The sequence below is a fragment of the Elephantulus edwardii genome, unplaced genomic scaffold, assembly GCF_000299155.1.
Source record: "Elephantulus edwardii isolate Elephantulus edwardi_28Jun2011 unplaced genomic scaffold, EleEdw1.0 scaffold00014, whole genome shotgun sequence".
NCBI lineage: Eukaryota > Metazoa > Chordata > Mammalia > Macroscelidea > Macroscelididae > Elephantulus > Elephantulus edwardii.
Window position 1 is genome coordinate 27,310,235 of NW_006399764.1, and position 21,932 is coordinate 27,332,166.

At 46.5% G+C, this 21,932-nt stretch overlaps 1 protein-coding gene across 1 annotated transcript in view; it reads right to left on the reverse strand.

Moving 5' to 3' along the window:
- SLC1A1 (solute carrier family 1 (neuronal/epithelial high affinity glutamate transporter, system Xag), member 1) overlaps positions 1–21,932 on the reverse strand; it is a 77,984-nt gene that overhangs the window by 36,851 nt on the left and 19,201 nt on the right. The window contains exon 2 of the mRNA XM_006881366.1: positions 7,041–7,181. Within this exon, the coding sequence (XP_006881428.1) occupies positions 7,041–7,181 (141 nt within the window). The remainder of the gene's footprint in view (positions 1–7,040; positions 7,182–21,932) is intronic.

The following is a 21,932-nucleotide window of genomic DNA, read 5'->3' on the forward strand; positions in this document are numbered from 1 at the left end:
AAAAAAAAAAACAACAACACTGAGACCAGGATGGTCCCTTAACACCAGGGACAGTTGTGGGGATAGGCTGTGTTCCAGAAACAGGCTACGGCCCCAGGAAGCTCTCTACTTTAGGACCAATGCAAACCAAAGGCATTGCCGCTAAATTGGACCTGACTCTTAAACTGCATTACGGGCTTCCAAGTCTAAAATATACGTGGAAGCAGACTGCCTAACCTTTCCACCCCTAACGACAGAGTGGGTTTGAACTGCCAACCTTCTGCTAAGCACCTGAGTTCTTCAACCACTGTACCACCCTTGTATTTTAGGAACAGCCTTTGTTTGCTTCAGTTCAGGAGGTGGTTCTGAAGAGCTGAGAGCTGTGCTCGCTTCGGCAGCACATATACTAAAATTGAAGAGCTGAGAGCTGGCTCCTGGTCCCAGTGGTAATAATAAGCTCAACTTGTGATGAAAACACTATCAAGAAGCAGTTGCCTGGGCTAAACAATAGTGTGTCTTAAAAATAAACAGGGAGGGCAGAAGACCCCTGGGGGTGTTCTGATTCAGCTACCACCCACTGGGGAACAAAGTCGGAGAACAAAGTCTTCGTGACAATCTCTCTCCACCTTGCTGTCGAGAAAGTGCCAAAGTGAGCTCCAGGATTCAAAGAGGTTCTGGCCTGCCGCGTCCCCGCATGACGACTGGGGTCGGATGTATTATGCGTGGAAAGCTGGGCTCCAAGATCAGAGCCTTGAGGGTGGGGGGGTGCCGCCTGGCTCCATCATGATGGACAGGCCACCAGCACGGAGAGAAACAGGCACTGGCTTTGGTGAGGTGCACCAACTTCAGATGCCAGCCCTCCATGCCTGGCTCAGTGTGCCACCAGACAGTGGAGGGTTTAAACACCCTGAGGGTAACTGGGAGGAGTGAAAGGAACAGTCTTATTTACTACGCTGCTGAGGGTGGACACAGGTCCCCTGAAGATGCCCAGAGTGGGGCCTGGAGCCTCGTTTGCACAGGCAGTCCCCAGAGCTGCTGCAGGCAATAAAGCAAGGACCTTGACAAAGTGAATTGTGAATATTTTTGGTTCCCGCTGCATATAAATTCGGCTTATCTTATATTGTAACCTATCAAGGAGCCGTGGCGGAGTACTGGGAATTGTGTTGAGCTGCCAACATAAAGGTTGGCAGTTCAGCCACAAGGGGACTTAAGGGAGAAAAAAGAGGAGTCTCCTCCCATAAAAATTCACCAGCTCATGCACACCCATATTTACTGCAGCTTTGTTTGCAATAGCAAAGAGCTGGAAACAACCCAAGTGGCCATCAACAAACGAATGGATAGAGAAGCTGTGTGGTATATTCACACAATGGAATACTATGGAGCATTGAGAAACAAGGAACTCATGCAGTATTATTCAAAATGGGTGACCCTGGAGGACATTATGCTGAGTGAAATATCTCAGTCACAAAAGGACAAATATTGCATAGGGCCACTGATGTAAAACAGGACTGACATCAGGGTTGAGGGAAGACAGAAAAGGAGGGGAGGAATGATGTATACAGCATTGAAACAAATGAAGGAGAGTACTGTTTAAAAGGGATATATGATGGGTATTCTTGTCATTACAGAAGTCCAGAGTGAAGTCTGCATAGTGGAGTGGACTTGGGGGGAGGGATTGCATAACAATGAAAGAGGTTTTGTTTTCAAGGAGAAGAGTGAATTGGGGGGTGGGAGTGGGCAGGGAGAAAAGTGCAACAATGAATGACTGGAAACCCTAAGTCTGTAAATTTTCATTAAAATTAATAAAAAATAAGAAAAAAATTTGATCTGTACTTTTTTTTATTACAACTTGCAAAAAGACTGGGAAAATGCATAAATGAAAAATAAAATAAAATTTATAGCCTCAGAGACTGGAAGGAACATCCCTATGAGCTGTAAACTGACTCGAGGCAAGGGACTGGGCTTTTGTTTTGGAGGGAAGTGTAGTCTGTTAAGTATGATTAAGTACTGTGAGAACTAAGGACAGAGAGAACGAAGTGAGCACAGGCTGGACCGATGGGCCTGACAGAACCACTCACGTTCTAAGGAGAGGTTTCCCTTTATTCCTGCTTCCAGCAGCCAGCAATCCCTGGAGCTCCTGAGCTTGGAGATTATGTGTCTAGTCGGATCCTTTTTGAAGTTGGGAGTGCGCCTTAAAGGCAAGGATGTTACCAGCGAACCCCTTAGAGGCAAGAATGATGAAACTTTGTCTCACATACTTTGAGCATGTTGTCAGGAGGGAACAATTCTTGGAAAAAAAGACACCAAACTGAGAGAGGTGGAGGGTCAGAGAACGAGAGGAAGACCCTTGAAAGAGGGACTGACACAGTGACTGTGACAGTGGGCTGGAACACGGCGAAGATGGTGAGGATGGCTCAGGTTAGAGACCCTACGAGTCATAACTGACTCGAGGACACAGACAACAATACAGTCAGAGCCTCACTGACATATCACACCTTCCCCCTCTCCCTTTCCAAACTCTGCTACCTCTATGTACAACAGTATTCCAACATGAATTTTGTGGGAGAACACAGTTCAATCCCAAATGCCCAGACAGTGGGGGTGAAGGGGCTGGAATAGAGGGGAGAGGGCCCCTGGGCATAACCCAGAGGGAGGCAGGAGCCCTGGGGAGGTGAGAGAGGTGTTAATCCCATGCTGGCTGCAGGGTGCTCCAGTCCTCACAACCCACTATCTCAGCTCCGACTCGGTCAGCCCAGTGGCAGAGAACTGACCCATAAGGTTTCCAAGGCTGCACTCTTTCTGGATGCAGACTTCTCCATCCTTCTCCTTGGGACCGCTCCAAGGAACAAAGAGCTGGACATTTGCTTCCACAAAGCCTAGAAAACCTCAGGGGCAGTTCCAGTCTGTCACCCGGGGCCGCTACAAGGGAGAATGGACTTGACAGCACTCGCCTGCAGCACAGGAATCACCATCAGCCTGGGCTGCTCACATCCCCTGGACCGTGGGCCTCCTTTACTGCTCAGCGTGCAAGGGTGGGCAGTGACTCTGTCCCACCCTGCTCCTGCCCAGCTGCTGGGGACACAGCAGAGGCGACCAGACCTGGGAAGCAGGGAGGCCGCTGAGCCCTGCGAGTGGAACACTGATGGCTGTGAATAATTCTCCTGGTTGTGAATGATTCTCCCGGATTATCTGCAAGGCTGCAGGAGCACACAAGCCCTGCGGGATGCAAAACGATACCACCAGCCGTGCACTGGCATGAGCAAGCAAGCGAGCTGCACAGCTTCTCAAACTCCCAGCCTTGTGTTGTTGCTGGATGCCTCGGAGCTGGTTCCAGTCCCCAGTAGAATCAACACTGGCCCTCTGGCATCCTGACAATCATCGCAACATCTGAGTCCGAAACTGCAGCCGACCGGATGTGTCATTCCATCCACTGACGGCCTTCCATTTCTCCTGACCTCTACCAGTCATGGTGACCTTCTCCAGGGACCAGTCATTCCTGACATTTCCAAAGGAGACACAGTGTTACCATATTGCTTCTAACAGTGTTCTGGCTCCACTTTATTTAAGATTTGTCCATTTTTCTGGTATTCTCTGGTATAGTCAATATTCTGCATATGTCAACAACATAATGACAGATGAATTCTCCTTCAGACTTCTATAGTCATTATCCAATTTTTACACAAGTACAAGGTGATGAACACCATGGCTTGGGTAAGCACACCTTAGTCCTTACAGTGACATCCTTACTCTTTAACACTTGAAACAGGTCCTTTGCAGCAACATTTTAAAATTAAGTGTTTTCACCTGTTTAAAAATCTCAGCTTTTTAATTTTATTAACAATCCTTAAAAAGTGCCTTAGATCAGTACTTTATGCTTCAGACATGAAATTACTCTCAGAGGGTTTGTGAATCCTGTACAATTAAAGGCACCATATAAACAAGTGAGAAACATCTGTCTGGAAAGAGTACAAAGGCTTCATTCAGGATTGAAAGGAGTTTAAGGGGGAAAGAATTAAATGTCTCTGAAATAGAAAAAACTGTAGGGAGTTGCAGCTGCCGTACCTTGAGGTGTCAGGAAGGTGACACAAAGAAGACAGCAGACCAGGTGCTGAGCCATAAGAAAGGGGGGGGCTGTGGGGTCCTCATATGCACGTGCTTCTACTAACGCTGTCTCTCAGCTGTCTGCAGCTCCAGGCCTCTGCTACCATGTGTGGACTCAATGCTTCCTGTCTTATTCCCCCGCCCCAGAGAAAGCCAGAACTCTAAACTTTCCCGTAAAGTCCTCCAATTTTCATTTTCTTTTTAAGTAGCCACGTGAATTTTATTTTTTAAATTTTTTTCATTGTGATTTAAGTGAAAGTTTATAAAACATACTGTTTTTTTCATTTAGTTACTCATACACATTTTGCGCTGTAACATGAATTACAATATCCACAATGCCATCACACTTCTACTTCCTCTCTGTGACTCTTACTTCTATTAGCCCTTCTATCCAAGCCTTCCTGCCTTCTGGCCTTTACCTGGTGCCGCCTTTCTGATCCTGAGGAGGTGGTTATCAGGGGTGAGGGGCTCTCTGACCACCTACCTCTGCTGCTGTTTGTTGTGAGGTCTTGTCCGGGCTGACTGCAACTTAGAGCACCTCTATCAAAGCTGAGTTGTAATGTTTTGACTTTTAAAAATAATAACGTAAAAGATAAGTTAATAACCACATATTTGTGGTGGCAGTGGTGTTGATTCACACTCACAGCAACCCTACAGGACGCAGTAGACCACCCCAAGGGGTTTCTATGTCTAGGCTGAAATCCTTAAGCGGCAGATGAAGAACCAGCCACTGGTGGGTTCACACCACTGACCTTTCAGTTACTGGCCGGCCGTGTCTAACCACCCACCTACTAGGACTCTTCCATAAACACCTTATGGGACAAGCTGTTCTGATGAGCTGGCCTTCAAGCTGTGAGGCCCAAAAGAAGTGGAGATTTTCAAAGCATTATTAAATACATAAATAAAAATAACTGCAAGTTCTCACCAGGATTCTAACAAGTCAAGAATGCGAGGAACATTTCTGAGCAGGGACCCTGCAGCATTCATGCCAGTCTGAGTGGGCACCTGGGAATGCCGAAAGCCCCTCACGCAGCACCATCACTAACTGCAGCAGAGTCTGCCCCCTCCTCCTCCCCCGGCCAGTGTCCAGTCTCAGTCAGGTGAGCCCCAACCTCCTCAGTGACAGAGGAGGAAAAGAGGGCTTCCCCACCCCTTTCTATTAATTTCAATGAACATCTACAGAGATTTTGGATTTCCATTCATTTATTGTTGCACTTTTCTCCCCGCCCACCCCACTCGCACCCCCAGTTCACTCTTCTCCTTGAAAAGCAAAAGAAAAACTCCTTCATTGGTATACAATTCCCCCCACCCCCACCCGGAATATATCCACTCTGCAACCCTCATTCCAGACTCTTATGATAATCATAATGCCCTAAAATAAATTACTTTTAAACTACTCTCTTCCTCATAGGCTTCAATGCAGTAAACATAATTTATCCAGTTTTTCCTCAGTCTTACCTGCACCCTGATGTCAGCCTCATTCTACAACAGTGGCACCATATAGTATTTGTCCTTTTGTGACTGAGATATTTCACTCAGCATAATGTCCTCCAGGGTCACCCATCTTGTATAATATTGCATGAATTCCTTGTTTTTCAAGGCAGTGTAGTATTCCATTGTGTGAATATACCACAGCTTCTCTATCCATTCGTTTGTTCACGGGCACGTAGGTGAAAAGGGAGCTTTTTAACAGTTCTGGTTGCATGGTTAAGGAGTACTGGTGCTTAAAGCATAGCACGTGTTGTTAAGCAATAGGATGCCAGTTCGACTCCATCCCTTGCTCCCAGGGACAAAGACGGGCAGTGTCCACCCTTTAAGGTTTAAGCTCTGGAAACCCGATGGGTGATCCCCATGACCCAGTCAACTGGGAGCCTGTCTTTTAAAGGAAAGTCATAAGTCATTGCTGTCAAGTCAGAACTGACTCCTCGCTGACCCTCCAGTGGGGCATAGAGTGGGGGAGGGACGCCAAGGGGTAGCATGGGTGACATTTGGGCACAGGATGGCCACAGGCAGCACATGAATGACTGAGGCACTGAAAACAACATGGAAACGGTCACCCCCTTCAGCTTGAGTACATTGGCTGAAATTTCAGTGCCCAGGCAAGGTTCCTTGATTGCCTCCTGTGATCTGCATAGAGTATTATTTATTAAATGCTTGAAACCAGCATCTTCCTCCCATGATCTGCCTACACTGTAGTGGACAGGGCTATGGGACAGTCATGCTGCAAAGCAATGTCACTGTGAGGAAGGACGAAGGCTACCTGAGCAAGGAGACACTCGCCACTTGCAGGGGGTGTGTGTGCACATGTGTGCATGCTTGTCTGCAAGAGAAATGGAGAGCAAGAGGGTGTGTGTGTGCGCGCGCGCACGCGTGCACACACACGGGGGAGAGAGATACAGAGTGTGTACACGTATATGTGAGAGAGCAGACAAACAGAAAGAGACCAAGACTATGTGTGTGTGACAGAGGAAGGAAAGGAAGACTCTGTGTAAGAGAAAAAGACTATGTGTGTATGTGAGAGAGACACAGAAAGTGTTTAAGAAGAGACAGAGACTCTGTGTGTGTGTGAGAGAGAGGGAGAGACAGAAAGGCAGACAGAGAGAGAGAGAAAGACAGAGAGGAGACAGGATGAGTATGTGTTAGGGAGAGACAGAGGAAGTATGTGTGTGAGAGAGAGAGAAGGGAGAGAGGGAGGGGATGAAGAGAAAAAGACAGAAGGAGGGAGGAAGGGAGGGAGGGAAGGGGCGAGTGGATGAAAGGAGGGACTGGGAGAGACAGAGATGGTAGGGGAGGGGGGAGGCAGGACCAGAGGAAGGGGGTCAGAGAGGAAGGAGTGCAGGGGAGGGGGAGCAGGAAAGGCATAGGAAGGTTAGACCTGCATCTCCTTTCTGATGTAACTAGAGAGGAGAGTGCGCGGGAGGCCCCTTCAGGAACTGGGGTAACCAGTTTTCTCCAGGTACCTGTGATCATGCTGGACACTATTAAGGGCAGAATGATGAGCTTCAGCATCCTCATGAGAATCTCTCCAGGAAAGGCAAAGTAGAATTTGTCCAGGTTGGAGAGGCTGCTGTATTCCCGGACCAGGACTCCCAAGGCGATCCCTAAGGGAACAAGGATGGGGAGAAAGAGAGGAATGGGGTTGAGCTCTCTGGTACACACAGCTAGAGAAAAAGACACAACAGTATGCTTTCCAACGAGAAGAAAAACGCTTGAGATGACCCTCCCAGAGTATGTCAATTTTAGACTTAAAAAGGGAATCACACCTTAAAAGTCAGTGAATAGAAAAAATGCATTTAAAAAATCTATAGAAAATATTTTCTGCATGAAAGCTTTTGTTTTCATTTCTTCCCCCCTTCAATTATATTTCGGACAACATGTGAAAGAACACTGTAAGAGAAAAAAAAAAACAGGGGAGCTCTGGTGGCCTAGTGGCAAGGAGCTGCAACTACAATCCCAGAGGTGCACAGTTCGAATCCACCAGATGCTCTGCCGGGGAAGGAGGGACAATCTCCTCCTGTACCAGTCAGATCTGATTTGACGGTACACGCACACAAAAATAATAAAATTAAAAAAAAAACTTTAAAAAAAAAGAAAAAAGCAACAGCAATAAACCCTCAACACAAACAAACCCAGTCACTGTTCTGTCAACCCCACAGAACAATTTGGTTTCATAAACGACCTGAGTTCTTTATTATATTTGCTGATATCTTTGACTTATCTTAGTGCTTACATATCGGTTCTTGTTTTTGAAACAAATCCCTTTTATCATAAATTTTCATGATAAAGTTTTAGAACTTATTCTCAGCATAAATATTCTTCTCTGTTAATTGGTAGAATTTTAATCACAGTGTGAGACATCACTGGTTTGGGGCATTTGCCGTATTGTCACACTCTGTTCTCAAATGCCGGGCATTCTTTTGGTTAATTCTAGATAATGATGTATTCAAGTCAGCCTGGTCAAGTGGCTCTTGACAAAGTTTCGGATCCAGAGTGTCCTGGAGAGGAAGTTTTACCATTATGCATGCAGAAAAAGGCCTCATGGTGTACATTTTCCAAGTTTGTCTCAACAAAAAGTCTTCATGAAATTTTTCTTGTGTAGAAAATATCATTTTGGAAAAAAAAACCATTTTGAGTAATGTCTTTATCCTCTGTGATAATGACAACATAGGTAATAGAAAATGCATGAAGGAAATGAGAAAGATCCGGTGTGAAAAGCAATGTATATGGATTTTGTAAATAAACCAGTATAAAAAAAAGAATATGCATACAATGTATTTTAATTTTTAATAGTTCTAATAATGTCTAACTCCCCTCTCCCTAAGAGGCCAATCTACATCTCTTCTTTTTAAAACCAAGACATCAAAACTTTCACACCTGTTTTCCACTGTCAACCCCTAGTGGACACTATGCTGATTATTCTACACCATCCAGTTGGGATGAACCCATAATTAACCCTCTGGCAGGTTTTCAGAGGCAATAAATCACACAGCAGATGGTCCATCTTACTGCTGGAGAGCAACTAGTGGATTCAAACCATGTGCCTTTGAGTTAGCAGCCCAATTACTTATCACTAAGCCACCAGAGTTCCTTGGAGACCATGCTAGTGGAAGCAAAATGAACAAAAGTCAAGAAAAAGAAAAAAGCTAAAGATCCAGGATATGACTTTAAAGTGAACCTGCTTCAAGCCATGGTATTTCCTATTGCTTCATAATTCATGCGGAAATTGGACAATGAAAAAGGAAGATTGAAGAATTGATGCAAGGGATCTCTGGTGGCCTAGTGGCAAGAAACTGTGCTGCAATCCTAGAGGTGTGTGGTTTGAATCCACCAGATGCTTTGCTGGGGAAGGAGGGACAATCTCCTCCTATACCAGTCAGATTCAATTTGACGGTACACACACAAAAGAAAAAGAAAAAAGGAAAAGAAAATAAACTGATGCCTACTTTTGTTGGTTTGCTTCTTTTTTAAAAAAATCACTAGTATGATAGCGGAGATGGGGGTAGAGGGAGGAACAGGAAAGATTCAGGGGTGGCTTGAATTGAAGCCTTTGAATAGTGTTGGTGACGAGAAGGGACACACCGTGGGCTCTGAAAAGACTGAGTAACCCTGTCTTGGAGAAGAAGTGCAGACAGAGAGCTCTATGGAGGCAGGGACCGTTAGGCCATCTCACAGAGCTCAGGTATGTGATGAGAGAGGCAGGTCCTTGAAACGGACACCATGCTTGGAAAGACAGATGGTCAGAGAAGGAGAGGAAGACCCTTAAATAGATGAACACACACAGTGACCTCAACAATGGGCTTCCGCGCAGCGGATGGTGCAGATCGGCCCGGCGTGGGTGTGCTGGACAAAGGGTGGCCCTGAGTAACGGCGGGTTTGGCAGCGCCTGACAAGTACCGCCAGCAGCTCCTTCTCGTTATGATCACGAATCGACTCTTCGTTTAAACCCAGGGTCCTCCCCCTCCTTTCTAACAGACCAGAGAGAGGACGCACAGGATGCACCGTGTGTGGCAAACCCTGAATGGCATCTGCTTTCAGGGGCCTCTCCAAAGTGCTAAAGAGCCAAGATGCCAGTAAAGCCTAAAGTGCCGGATCCACGCCACGGCCTTTTTGGTCACTTGCTTTTGGATCTGAGAACTGGACAAGGACTAAGGATATCAGAGGAAGAACTGATGCCCTTGGGCTGTGCTTGTGGAGAGGAGTACGGGATACGCCGTGGACTGCCAAGAGAGCAAGTCTGTCTTAGGATAAGTGTGACCAGGACGTGTTCCTTGGAGGCAAGGATGGTGAGACTTCACCTCACACACTTCGGGCACGTTGTCAGGAGGGCCCAGTCCTCGGAGAAGGACATCACATGTGGAAACGTGGAGGGCCAGTGTAAGAGAGGAAGACCTTAAAAAAGACGGATTGACACAGTGACTGTTAACATTCCATCACAAATGGTGAGGAGGGCCCAAGATGGGGCAAATTCAGATCCGATGTTCACCGTGACAGAGTCACTCCGAGTCACAGCTGACTTGCTGGCACAGAACAACAGTAATCCTATTCTAGGGAGCTCTGGTGGTGTAGTGGGTAGGGATTTGTGCTGCCAACCCAAAGGCAGGCAGTATGAATCTCCCAGCTACTCCGTTGTGTTAAAAAAACATATGTAACAATCAAAAAACACCAGATCTGTTGCCATTAGATTCATTCTTTGCAACCCTCCATCAGGATTTTGAGGCTGAAAATGTTTCTGAGGGGCAGTGCAGGGAGGCTACTTCTTTCTTAAGACACAGCTGGTCAGTTCTACCTGCTGACCTTTGCAACAGGTGACTGCCCACATTGCCTGAGCTTACCCCTCATTTTTCCTATCCAGTCTTTGTTCTCATGCAAACACCCTTTCTAGTTAGAAAGTCTAACCCAGGGAGAGGAGATGAATTGCACTGACTCGGATGTAAGAAAATGGCGATAGACCTCTGTTACAGTATTTGCAGAAAAGAGATCCCAATCTTCTGAGAGTTTCAATCAAAGCCTCAGCATCATTCTCCAGCACAAATATTAATTTTGGCTTGATTAAATAAGTATTGGCCAAGGAAAGGCATTTTTAATCATCACTGGAATAGTCATCACACAGGCACTATATTAAGCAGATCAGCAATGGGGTTTTTTTCCTCTTTGGCAGCTAATCCAAGATGAATGTTGATGGTCAGAAAATAGAGTGTTCTTGAGAAGCACTGTGACTCGAGCCCACATGCACACACTCTGTAAGCAGGGCGGGTGGTCACGCTATCCCTGCCTGTACCCTGCAACCTATCGGTTCCCTCAGCTCATCTCTTTTTCTCTCTGAAGGGATGACAGCTCCAGGAATGGAGGGATGTTGTAAGATCTTCAGCTGAACTCTGGTTTAAAAGCTGTCTTGGAGACTGCCCAGCTTTCCTTTTTTCTTTTAAACCCTTAAAAATGTATTTACCGCCTCGTCAGTAGACAGTAGTGCTGCCAACCAGCAGGCAGTGTGAACCTACCAGCCGCCTCACCTGAATAAGACGGGCAGTCCCCTCCTGTGCGACTTACAGCCTCTGAAGACCTGCTGGAGGGTGAGCTGTGAGTCAGCTTTGACTCAGCGCAATGAGTTTCTTTGAGACATAAACAATACACCCACAGCTCTTTTGGAAAGAAAATTAAAGACAAAAGTCCACCAACTCAAATACTGCAAAGGTGGGTTTCATTTCCACCATCTATTAGCCCAGTTGCTGTACAGAGGGAACTCGTGGTTGCTGTGATACTGAACACTGTGACACCGATGTGTCAAATGCGTTCATGGTTACCCATGGTGGACAGTGTTGGGTGCAGCTCCCTGATCAAAACAAGCTTGGAAGCAGGAGTGGCAAACACTTCTGTACTCGCTTGCCTCCGGAAACCCTATGAACCTGGAGAAAGGATGAAAGTCACACAGCTGTTGAGGACTTTCATTCATAGGGTTGCTATGAGTCGCCTACAACTCAACGACACTTAACAACTTAACAACAACAACAACAACAACATTAGGACAGTTAACTCTGATACATCATAGTTTCCAGGTGAAGCGGAGTCAATCCTGGCCCTCAGTGATGCCATGGACAGAACAGAACTGCTCACCTCCACCCCCCAGGCTTGCCAGCTGTGATCTTAACAGGAGCAGACTGCCATGCCTTTCTTCCTTGGAACTGCTGGGTTTTAGGCTGAACAATGAACCTTGAACCTTGGCACCAACAGAGCTCCTTAACGATGATATTAAAACTACCCCACACTTGTTGTCATCGAGCCAATTGTAACTGACAGCATCTCTGCGGGACCCAGAGCTGCCTCACGGTTTCCAAGGCTGTAAACCTTCAGCAAAGCAGAATATCCATCTTTTGCTCATGAAAAGCTGGTGGGTTTGAATCACAGACCTTTTAGTCAGCAGCCAACTATGTGAACTACTGACTCACACAGGCATAAAACGGTCAACAATGAATGAACACATTTTGTATGTCCGGTCTTGTGTAAAGGACATCGAATGAGTGAACACAGTGCATGTGCATATACATTTCAATGGCATAGAACAGCAGAGGTCTCCACGCCCCAGCTGCTCATCAACTGTCTCCATGAATCTGCTTATCCTGCACATTCCTGTGAATGGAACCACACAGTATGTGTGCTTTGGGTCTTTCATTTGGCATCACAGGTCATCCACACTCTATATGTAACATGTAACGTTTTCACCCCAGTATTTTCCATGTTGTTGTTGTTGTTGTTACATGCTGTTGATTTGACTGTGACTCAAAGCAACTCTATGTACAACAGCTCTGAAGCCTGCCCTGTCCTGAGCCAGTCTCACTGACCCTGACACATCTAACCTCATTGCCTTAGTTACTGTCTATTTCATCAGGGATCTTCCTCTCCTGCCTTGTCTTTCCACCCTTCCGAGTCTGATGTCCTTCTCCAAGGATCAGTCCCTCGTGGCCACGTGCCCGTGAGATAGAGCTTCAAAATCCTAGCCTCCAAGGAGAAACTTGATTTCACCCTTTCCAGGACAGACCTCTTTGTTTTCTTTGTGGTCCATGGTATGTTGAAGACTCTTCTCCAGCACCACAACTCGAAGGCATCAATTCTTCTGTCATCCTTAGTCACTGTCTAGCTCTCTAATGCATAACAAGTAACTGTGAAGACCATGGCCTGGATCAGCCACATCTTAGTCTCTAGTCTGACATTCTTGCTCTTTATCACTCTGGAGAGGTCCGTGACAGCAGATTTTACCAGTGCAATTAGTCTTTTGACTTCTTGCCTGCTGGTGCCAAGAGTGTTGATTGTGGAGCTGAGCAAGCTGTAATTGTTAACAACCTCAGTCTCTTTTCCATCTATCATGGTGCTGCCTATTGGCCCATGGTGAAAAGCTCTGTCTTCTTGCTGTTGAGCTTCAATCCATACTGAAGACTATTCATGTAACACCAATCACAAGCATTTGCACAACTGCATCTTTTCAAAGTGCTAGGTAAATCTCCTTTGTGAACCTGTATCAAGAAGATTATCACCTGACACTTCAGTCAACAACAATTTTGCTAAATGCTGTGGGATTTCCCAAACAACCAAAGAGGACAAATGTGAAACATGATGCGAAGGCTTGACTTCACGCACTTCCAAGTTCAAGAAAAAATAAAACAAAACACACACAGGGTAGACTTGAGAACACTGCTAACAGTGGAATGTTGTCATCACAGAGCAAAATGTTAATGTTTGCATGGAAAATCAATTTGTTGTAAAAACTTTCACTCAAGTCACAATAAAAAGAAAGCTATTAGTCTGGACACTAAGGTGCACCTGATACAGGCCATAGTCTTTGCAATCACTTGCTAAGCATCAGAGAGCTAGACAATGACTATGAATGATAGAAGGAAAACTGATGCCTTTGAGCTGTGGTGCTGGAGAAGAGTACTGAATATACCATGGACTGCTAGGAGGCCAAATAAGTTCATCCAAGAGAGGGCGAAACCGGGATGCTGCTTAGAGGCAAGGATTCTGAAGCTTCGTCTGACATATTTTGGACATGTCGCAAGGAGGGACCAGTCTTTGGTGAGGGATGCCATGTTTGGGAGAGTGGAGGGACAGCACAGGAGAGGAAGACCCTCTATGAGGTGGATTGATTCAGTGACTGGGGTAATCGGGATGGGTGTGTCAGAGACAGTGAGGATGGCACAGGATAGAGCAGGGTTTAGGGTTGTTGTACATAGGGTCGCTGTGAGTCGCAGGCGACTCAATGGCACATAACAACAACAAGAACAGCAACATTCTTATAGCTATCTCAACTCAAGAAGCAGCATTAACAAAACAAAATTTAATACCCCTCTATATGCTTCTCTGGTGGTGCCACGTGTTAAGTGTTTGGCTCTTAATGGAAAGGTTGGACGTCTGAACCCACCAGCTGCACTTTAGAAGAGAGGGGTGCAGGCTTTTCCTGTAAAGATTCACCTCACGGGTGGCCTGGAGGAGGGTCTCTCTGAGCAGGAAGTGGGCTTGGTTTTGGTTTCTAAGCCAATCTATACACTGAGTGATAGGGAGCTCTGGTGTTCTAGCGGGTAGTAGTGTTGCCAACCCAAAGGTAGGCGGTTTGAATCCCCCGCTGCGCTGTGGACGTGATGAGCTATCGCCTCCTGTGTGAGTTACAGTTTCTGAAGAGTCACTAGAGAATCAGCTATGAGTTGGTTCCGATTGAGCAGCAGTGAGTGGTTTGTTACACTGAGGCCAGAGGACTGGCATTTCATCATAAGAACAATTAGAAATGTTTCACGTCATGGATACACCTGTCCACGAACAACAGGACATGTTGCTGGTTCTGCTTCATCAATGAAACTCAAGGAAGGACACTGCTGTTGCTTCAGCCACGTCGACCCTGCAGGACAGCGGAACTGCGTCATGGGGCACCAAGTCGGTGAACCTTCTCGGAAGCCGACCGCCACATCATTCTGTGGAGTGGCAGGTGGGTTCGAACCAGCCACAGACAGGTGTTCTCACCACCACGCCACCTAGTCATCCATTCATTTTTGTCTACCACCCACAGTTAAGAATTCACTGTGACTCAGGATGGACGCCGATGCTGGTGGAGGTTTCTGCTTTTCCTGGGGTAGAGACCTGGGCCTACAGGAAAATCAATTTCATCAGGAGGCTAACACAGCACCTCTTGCCAAATACTGTCTGACTCCTCCCAAGCACTGCTAGATCCCGAAGCTGCTACTGAAGAAAAAAAAAAAAAGTAAAAAACGCAGCTGCCATGGAATGGATTCTGAGACATGGGTACCCGTGGGTATCACACCAGGATTGCACGCCACAGGTGTTCAATGGCTGACTTTTCAGAACTAAGTCATGGAGCCTTTCTTACAAGTTAGCCGTGGGTGGATTCAAACTTCTAATCTTTAGTATAGCAGCTGAGAGCACTAACCCTTCGAACAATCAGAGACTCTCATTTCAGTCCACACCACCATAGGTGAACCTTGAACAACAAGGTGGGTGTGAAGGCTAGGAATATCCCTCAAAGTTAAAATTCCACAGAATATTTTTTTTGCTGTGGTATTAAATTTATGGGAGGAAAGAAACAGTCAGAGACGGTTAGCCTCACTTGACGTTTTGAGCAGACACAAGACTCGAACTCACAGAGACAGCAGGGATGGAAAGCTCTGTGTACATGGGCCCGTGCAACCCATGCAAGGCCCATGGCATTGTTAGGTCCAAGTGTCCTCCACGGAGAGTACTCGGCCACACCTCCCCAATGCTGTGACAATGAGGGTCCCTACCGGGGGGCTCCTTCACTGACCTTTGTAGAGGAAGAGGGTCAGTAAGACAATGAGGGGACTAATGGGCTCGCACACGGCACAGATGGTGAAGGTCACTACGAGTCATAGTCCAGCTGACGACACCTCTGGTGGCTTTGTCATTAAGGAGTTACGCTGCCAATCCAAAGAAAGGCAGTTCAAATCTACCAGCTGCTCCATGAACATGGGCACTCTCCTCCCGTGTGATTTACCACCTCTGAAAACCTGCTGTGAGTCGGTTCTGACTCGACCGCCCATCACCGTCACTGGAAGGCTGTGGTGATTGGACCTACTTTCAGTTAGTCACGGCATTCCACTCTCCACTCTACCTGATGTCAAGAGTGTTGATCGTGGGATCTGAGAGCAGAAGGAGTTGACCCTCTGGCCACCACCCCACTCCCACCTCGAATCTCCTCTTTCCCCGTCTTTCCGTCACTTCAAATGAACAGAACAGCAAAACAAGGCAATGAGCCAGTTTGTTCACTTGCCACCATTGATGGGGCACTTTCAGTAAGACCAGACGCCCTAGACAGCAAATGGGATTTGACTGCACCAGCTGCTCCGTGGATGGAGATGAGGCCATGGGCTTCAGTCAGATCACAGCCTTCCAAGTAACTCAAGAACAATGGGTCCCAGTGAGTTTCCCCCCCTTTCTTTTCTCCCAGGAAGACATGAACTACTCAAACAACTCTCTCAGCCCATTCAGTGTAAATGAATAACTAAGAAAGCACATCCATAAAGCTTGCTTCCTTCTCCAGCTCAACATAATCACCCATCGGCATGCAAACTCTCCATTATACAACTGATTGAGAACCTCAAAGGTTCTGAGCCCACATCCGGGGACAGAACGTCCCTATTCTGAAATACCCAGGGAAGCTCACAGCTCATGCATGAGTGTGGAAGGCTGACTGAAGGAAGCAGACCTGAGTGGATTTGAACCATCAACCTTTCAAGCACATTGTTTGAACCATCCAGGGGCTCTGAAGAGGTATAAAGGCATAAAAAAAAACCCACAACAATCAAACACACTGTTTAATGTCAACAGATGCTTTCTTTTTCATTGCCAAAGTAAAATTTACAGGGGTTTGGTGGTACTTAAAAAAAAAAGGCATTTTTAATTGTTGTTTTAATTGGTTTGCTTACAAAGTTCGTATACATTGTATTTCACACTATTCTTCATTCACATTGTTTCATGCACTGTTTTATAAAATGTATCTCCACTGGACCTTGCCTATCATTACCTTGTCTTTTCACCTGGATCCTTCCTGTTTCCTCCCGCCCACCCACCCCCATGCAGCCCTGTGGTTTCATCCCTACTCATCCTCAGCCCTTCCCCCTCTTTGGGTTCCCATACATGTTTTACTAGTTATCCTTCTATTTTTACACTAATGGTCTCATGCAGTATTTGTCCTTATGAGATTGTGTTGGTTCACTCAGCATAATGTTCTCCAGCCTCTCCTAAGTTACAGAGGGGGAAAAAAAGGCATTTCTAAAATTTTTAGCATCTTCTGAGATAATTTTCATTGTAATTTAACAATCTAAATAAATTCTACAGATATTTCCTGGGCCAATGATCTGTGTTGGATTCAGGGAATGAGAGTGGTAATGGGGAATGGTTAAAAATTATTCTCTCAGAAGTCTGCAGTGTAGTGAGTAGCCAAACTCACAGGCAATTCATGAGCCCCAAGAGTGGGAGTGTGGCAAACGGGGCCAGGGAAGGAGGGGCAGGCAAAGGGAGGAGAAGGAAGGGCGAAGGCTGAGGGTCGCTCAAGAGGAAATGCCAGCCATCACCTCATTCCTGATGGCACATCTGGGAAAGGCCACTTGAGGTTGTTCTTCCTCATGCAGTCAGAACAGGACGCTGCAGCCAGCCCGAGGCTACCTCCCCATTCCATGTCCAGTCCACTCTGACACACAGCCACCGCATATGGGCAAAGAAGATGCGGCTTCACCGTGTTTTCAAGGCCGCAGTAAATTCCCAGGCCTGTCTCTTAGGCACCACTGGAGAGGTACGGCCCATCAACCCTTCGCCCAGTAGTAGAGTGATTATCTGTTTGCACGACCCCAAGTCCTTATCACACCAGGCCAAATCCATGAAGAGCAGTGAAGATGGAGTCGGACCGACAGCCAACCGACGTGCCCAACAAAGAGGAGAAGGCTAAGCACCTCTGTGTGTTAAACACTGGTGTGCGTGAATCACCAGGGTCTTGTGTTTTGTTTTGTTTTTTTAAATTTTTTATTTGATTATTTTTTGTGCATGTACCGTCAAATCGGATCTGACTGGTACAGGAGATTGCTCCTCCTTCTCCAGCAGGGCATCTGGTTCGAACCGTAGATACTAGCTTTTATCAGAGGCCTTTCAGTAGTACTGAGCACCTGGTGCCCCCCACCTTACCTAAGAAGGTTGATCCTGCTGTGGACCTGGCGACTCTGAGGTCCACCTCCACCAAACCTGTGCCCACGAGGGTCCCTCCCCTTGTGAAACTCCTGATCTGAGAACTTTAACCACTGTGCAATCAGGGCTTCTTAAACAGGATGTGATGAGAACTAATTAGGATCACCCAGTTACGTGCTAAAATCATAAACAAAAATTAGCTACTAGTGGAGAGAGTAATACTGCACGTGGACAGACCTAGACCACCGGTAAACCTGGTTGGGGTGTGGAATGGGGGTTAGAAGAGAGAGAAAATGGTCAGGACGCTCAGTTTATGAACAGGGACATGAAGCCACAGGGCGTCAGCAGACAGGAAAGAAGCTTCGTCAACAGCGGGAGTGCTAAGGGCGGGAGAGAAGACAGAAGACCAGATGTGTGACTTGAGCTGGAGAAAGGCTTAGAGACAGAATGTGATTGTTGCCGTTAGGGGCCATCCAGTTATCGCTGACTCATGCCGACACCTTGCACCCTGGAGGGAGACGCTGCACGTTCCTGCTCCAGCCTCACTCCACGCTGCAGGGCTTTCCTGCTAGTTCACCTCAGCCTGGAACCTGTCCATACCACAGCAACTTCAGCCTTCGCCAACAGACTGCACATCAGCTGCAGGGCCTGGGAATCAAGCCTGGGCCTCCAGCACAGAAGGTGAGAACTCTACCACTAACCACCGCTGCCTTCCTGGTTATTCCAGATACGCCCAAGGATCGCAGGATGACTTGCCTTTTACCCTCATGGTGGTGATGTGGATGTTGTCAGGTGCTTTCCAGTCAGCCCTGACCCGTAGGGGTCCCGTGTGCAACAGAACAAACTCTGCTCAAGCCTGTGCCAACCCCACCATCTCTACTGTGCTGAAGCCAAGCAGGCACCGTGTCCAGTAGCCTAGTGGTAAGAAGCTGCACTACAATCCCAAAGGCATGCAGTTTGAATTCACCAGCTGGTCCATGGGAGAAGGAGGAGCAGCCTCCTCCCATACGATTTACTGCCTCTGAAAACCCACTGAAGGGTCTGCTATGAGTCAGTTCCAACTCAACTGCTCCCAACTCCTCTACCAAGCATGGTTTACTTCGGAGTGTGGGTGAGGAGAAGGAGTCGATTCGCTAGCTCTCTTGTTTCCCTGGCAGAACAAGAAGACCAGGGAAGCTGATCTGATGACCACGCACACCCCTGGCAAGGCCACTCTCTGCCCAACCAAATCTCTCCATCACGGCCTGCACCCTCTGCTGGGAGCCAGTTGGTGTGTATGTATGATGGGGGCTGCCCCAGTGTTGGGGAGGTGGGGACAAGGCCACACTGGCCTTGCTTACAGGGAAGCCGAGGGACAATGGCTTGTTCTCAGGCTGCCATACCTGACCCTTCTACAGGTGGCAGCTCACGTCCTCTTTCCTTGTGGCAACTCAGGCAATGAAGTGGTTAAGTGCCCAGTGGCTAGCCACAGGTTCACATTCTAAACCCACCAGCGGCTCCATGCGGGGAAATGTGGCAGTTACTTCTCTATTTGTTAAAACCTTGGAAACTCTGACAGTTCTGCTTCATCTAAAAAGAAATCTATTATTGTTGTGAGCTGTCCAGTTGGAACTGACGCACAGCTGACCCTTCAGGTGGTTTTCAGAGGCAATACACTGCACAGGGGGAGACTGTTCATCCTTCTTCTGGGAACGGGCTGATGGATTAGAACTGTGTATCTTTGGGACGGCAGTGCAATTCCTTACCACTAGGCCACCAGAGCTCCCTAAAAAGTCGACAGGAGTTGGAAAAGACTTGATGGCATGGGATTAGTATGGGTGTGATGTGATATAATACAGACCACATGGTAGCTTGGAAAAGAGCCCTGTGGCACAATGGTTTAAGCACTCAGTTGTGAAACAAAAGTTCAGTGCTCAATGGAATACTATGCTGCACTGAAAAACAAGGAACTCATGCAATATTATTCAAAATGGTTGACTCTGGAGAACATTATGCTGAGTGAAATATCCCAGTCACAAAAGGACAAATATTACATGATGCCACTGTTGTAGAATGGGACTAACCTCAGGGTTGGGGAGAGACTGAGTAAGATGGGTTCAATAATGTATATTGCACTGAAACAGAGGAGGGAGAAAACTGTTTAAAAGAGATATGTGACTAGGTATTTCTGTCATCACAGGAGTCTAGAGCTCCATGGTGGAGGGGACCTGGGGGAGGGTTTGTAAAACAATGAAAGAATCTTTTCTTTTACTTTTCCATAATTTTTGACTCATGTACTTATAACTTGTTAGTTAAATTTGTGTCTTCTAGGTTGCAACACCCCCATGATACATCTTCAAGGATATGAACACGTACGACTAAGCACAATTAATAACAGTGCATCTAAATTCCAAAGTCAATCTCCATAATAGTCTATGTGTTTCCTACTGCCAAAGGGGCCCTTTAGAGTAGTGAGAGAAGATCTTCACCCTGAAACCCACAGCGTCCCTTTTCAGCAGGAAGTAGCTAAGAGAATACGCCATCCCCTTTTCCTTATGAATCAGGGTGAAGTCTCTCTCAGGGAGGAGTGATAGGGAATGGCAAAGGACACACTGACAAAGAAGATTAATCAGAACTGACTTTGACAAGCACTGTGGCAATTGGACAATTAAAACAGACATTCGGATGGCAGGGGAAGAAAAACAAACTGGGGAGGAGGGTAGAGAGAATGGTGCAGCAATGAAGGAATGAAAACCCAAAATCCCTGTAAATGTTCATTAAAACGAATAAAATTTAATAATAGAAAAAAATTGAAAAAAAAAAAAGTTCAGTGCTTCCTATCTACCAGCTACTCCCTGGAAGAAAGGTATATATAGATTGTTGTTGTTGTTGATTGCCTTAGAGTCAAGTACGACTCATAGGGACCCTATGAACAAAAGGCTTCAAGCCCCTCTACAACTATCGACATTTATCAGAGTTCATAGAATTTCTGGAGGGATGTTATTTAGGAAGTGGATGCCACTCCTGCTTCCACTATAGAGATTAGAACCTTGGAAATTCTGTGCGTGTGCGTGTGTGTGTGTGTGTGTGTGTGTGTCCTACTCTGCCCTATGGGTAGATGAGTAAAAATCAACTGCAACAGCAATGGGTTTGGTTTGAAAGAAGTAATGCAATGTAAATGTAAATGTAATGTAATGGGATGTCTGGTATAGTAAAAAGGGGCCTCAGTGGCATTGATCTAAGTGGCTAAACGCTTGGCTGATAACCAAGGGGTTGGCAGTTTGAAAGCACCAGTCATGACATAGGAGAAATATGTGACAATCAGCTTCTGTAAAGATTTACAGCCTTGGAACAGAAGAGAGAGAGAGAGAACGGCTTAAAAGGAACATGTGATTAGGCATTGTATGTAAGTCCATAATAAGAGTGCATTGTGAAGGGAGCTGGGGGAGGGGGCAAGGAAGGGTGGAGGGAGGAAATAATGAATGAATATATTTTAAAAGGAAAGTGAATTGGGGGAAGATGGGAGGGGGAGAATGTACAACAATGAATGAATGAAATGTCAACTTTCTGTAAACTTCCATTAAAATCACAATTAAAAAAAAAAGATTCCTAACCTTGGCAATCATATGGGGCAGTTGTCCTCAGTCCTACGGGGCTGCTGTGAATTAAGGCCTGTTTGACCACAATGAGTTCGGTTCGGAGTTTGGAAGGAAGAAGCCTTGCTTAATGGTTAATAGACAAAGCTTTGAGTCAGACAAGCCTCGGTACAAATTCCAGTTCTATCCTTTCAGTCATCTGAAAGTGCTGGGGCCAGGTTACCCAAGTGTAGGTTTCAGCTTCCTTGGTTGTAAAACTGGGAAGAGCCTTGTCTTAGTTTCTCTGCTGCTGTGACAGACATACCATGAGTGGCTGGCTTTAGCAAATGGAAATTTATTCTTCCATAGTTTAAGAGGGAGCCCTCCTGGCTGAATGGTAAGCAAAGGAGCTGCCAACCCAAAGGTTTGTGATTTGACTCTACCAGTTGCTCCATCAGACGGAGAGGGGCCGTCTCCTCCTGTGTGATCTACCTCTGAAAACCTGCTGGGTGGTCAGCTAGGTGTCCCTTCTGACTCAACGGTGCACAACAGACAGGTTAGGAGTCTAGAAGTCCAAACGCACGGTGCCAGCTCAGAGCAAAGCTC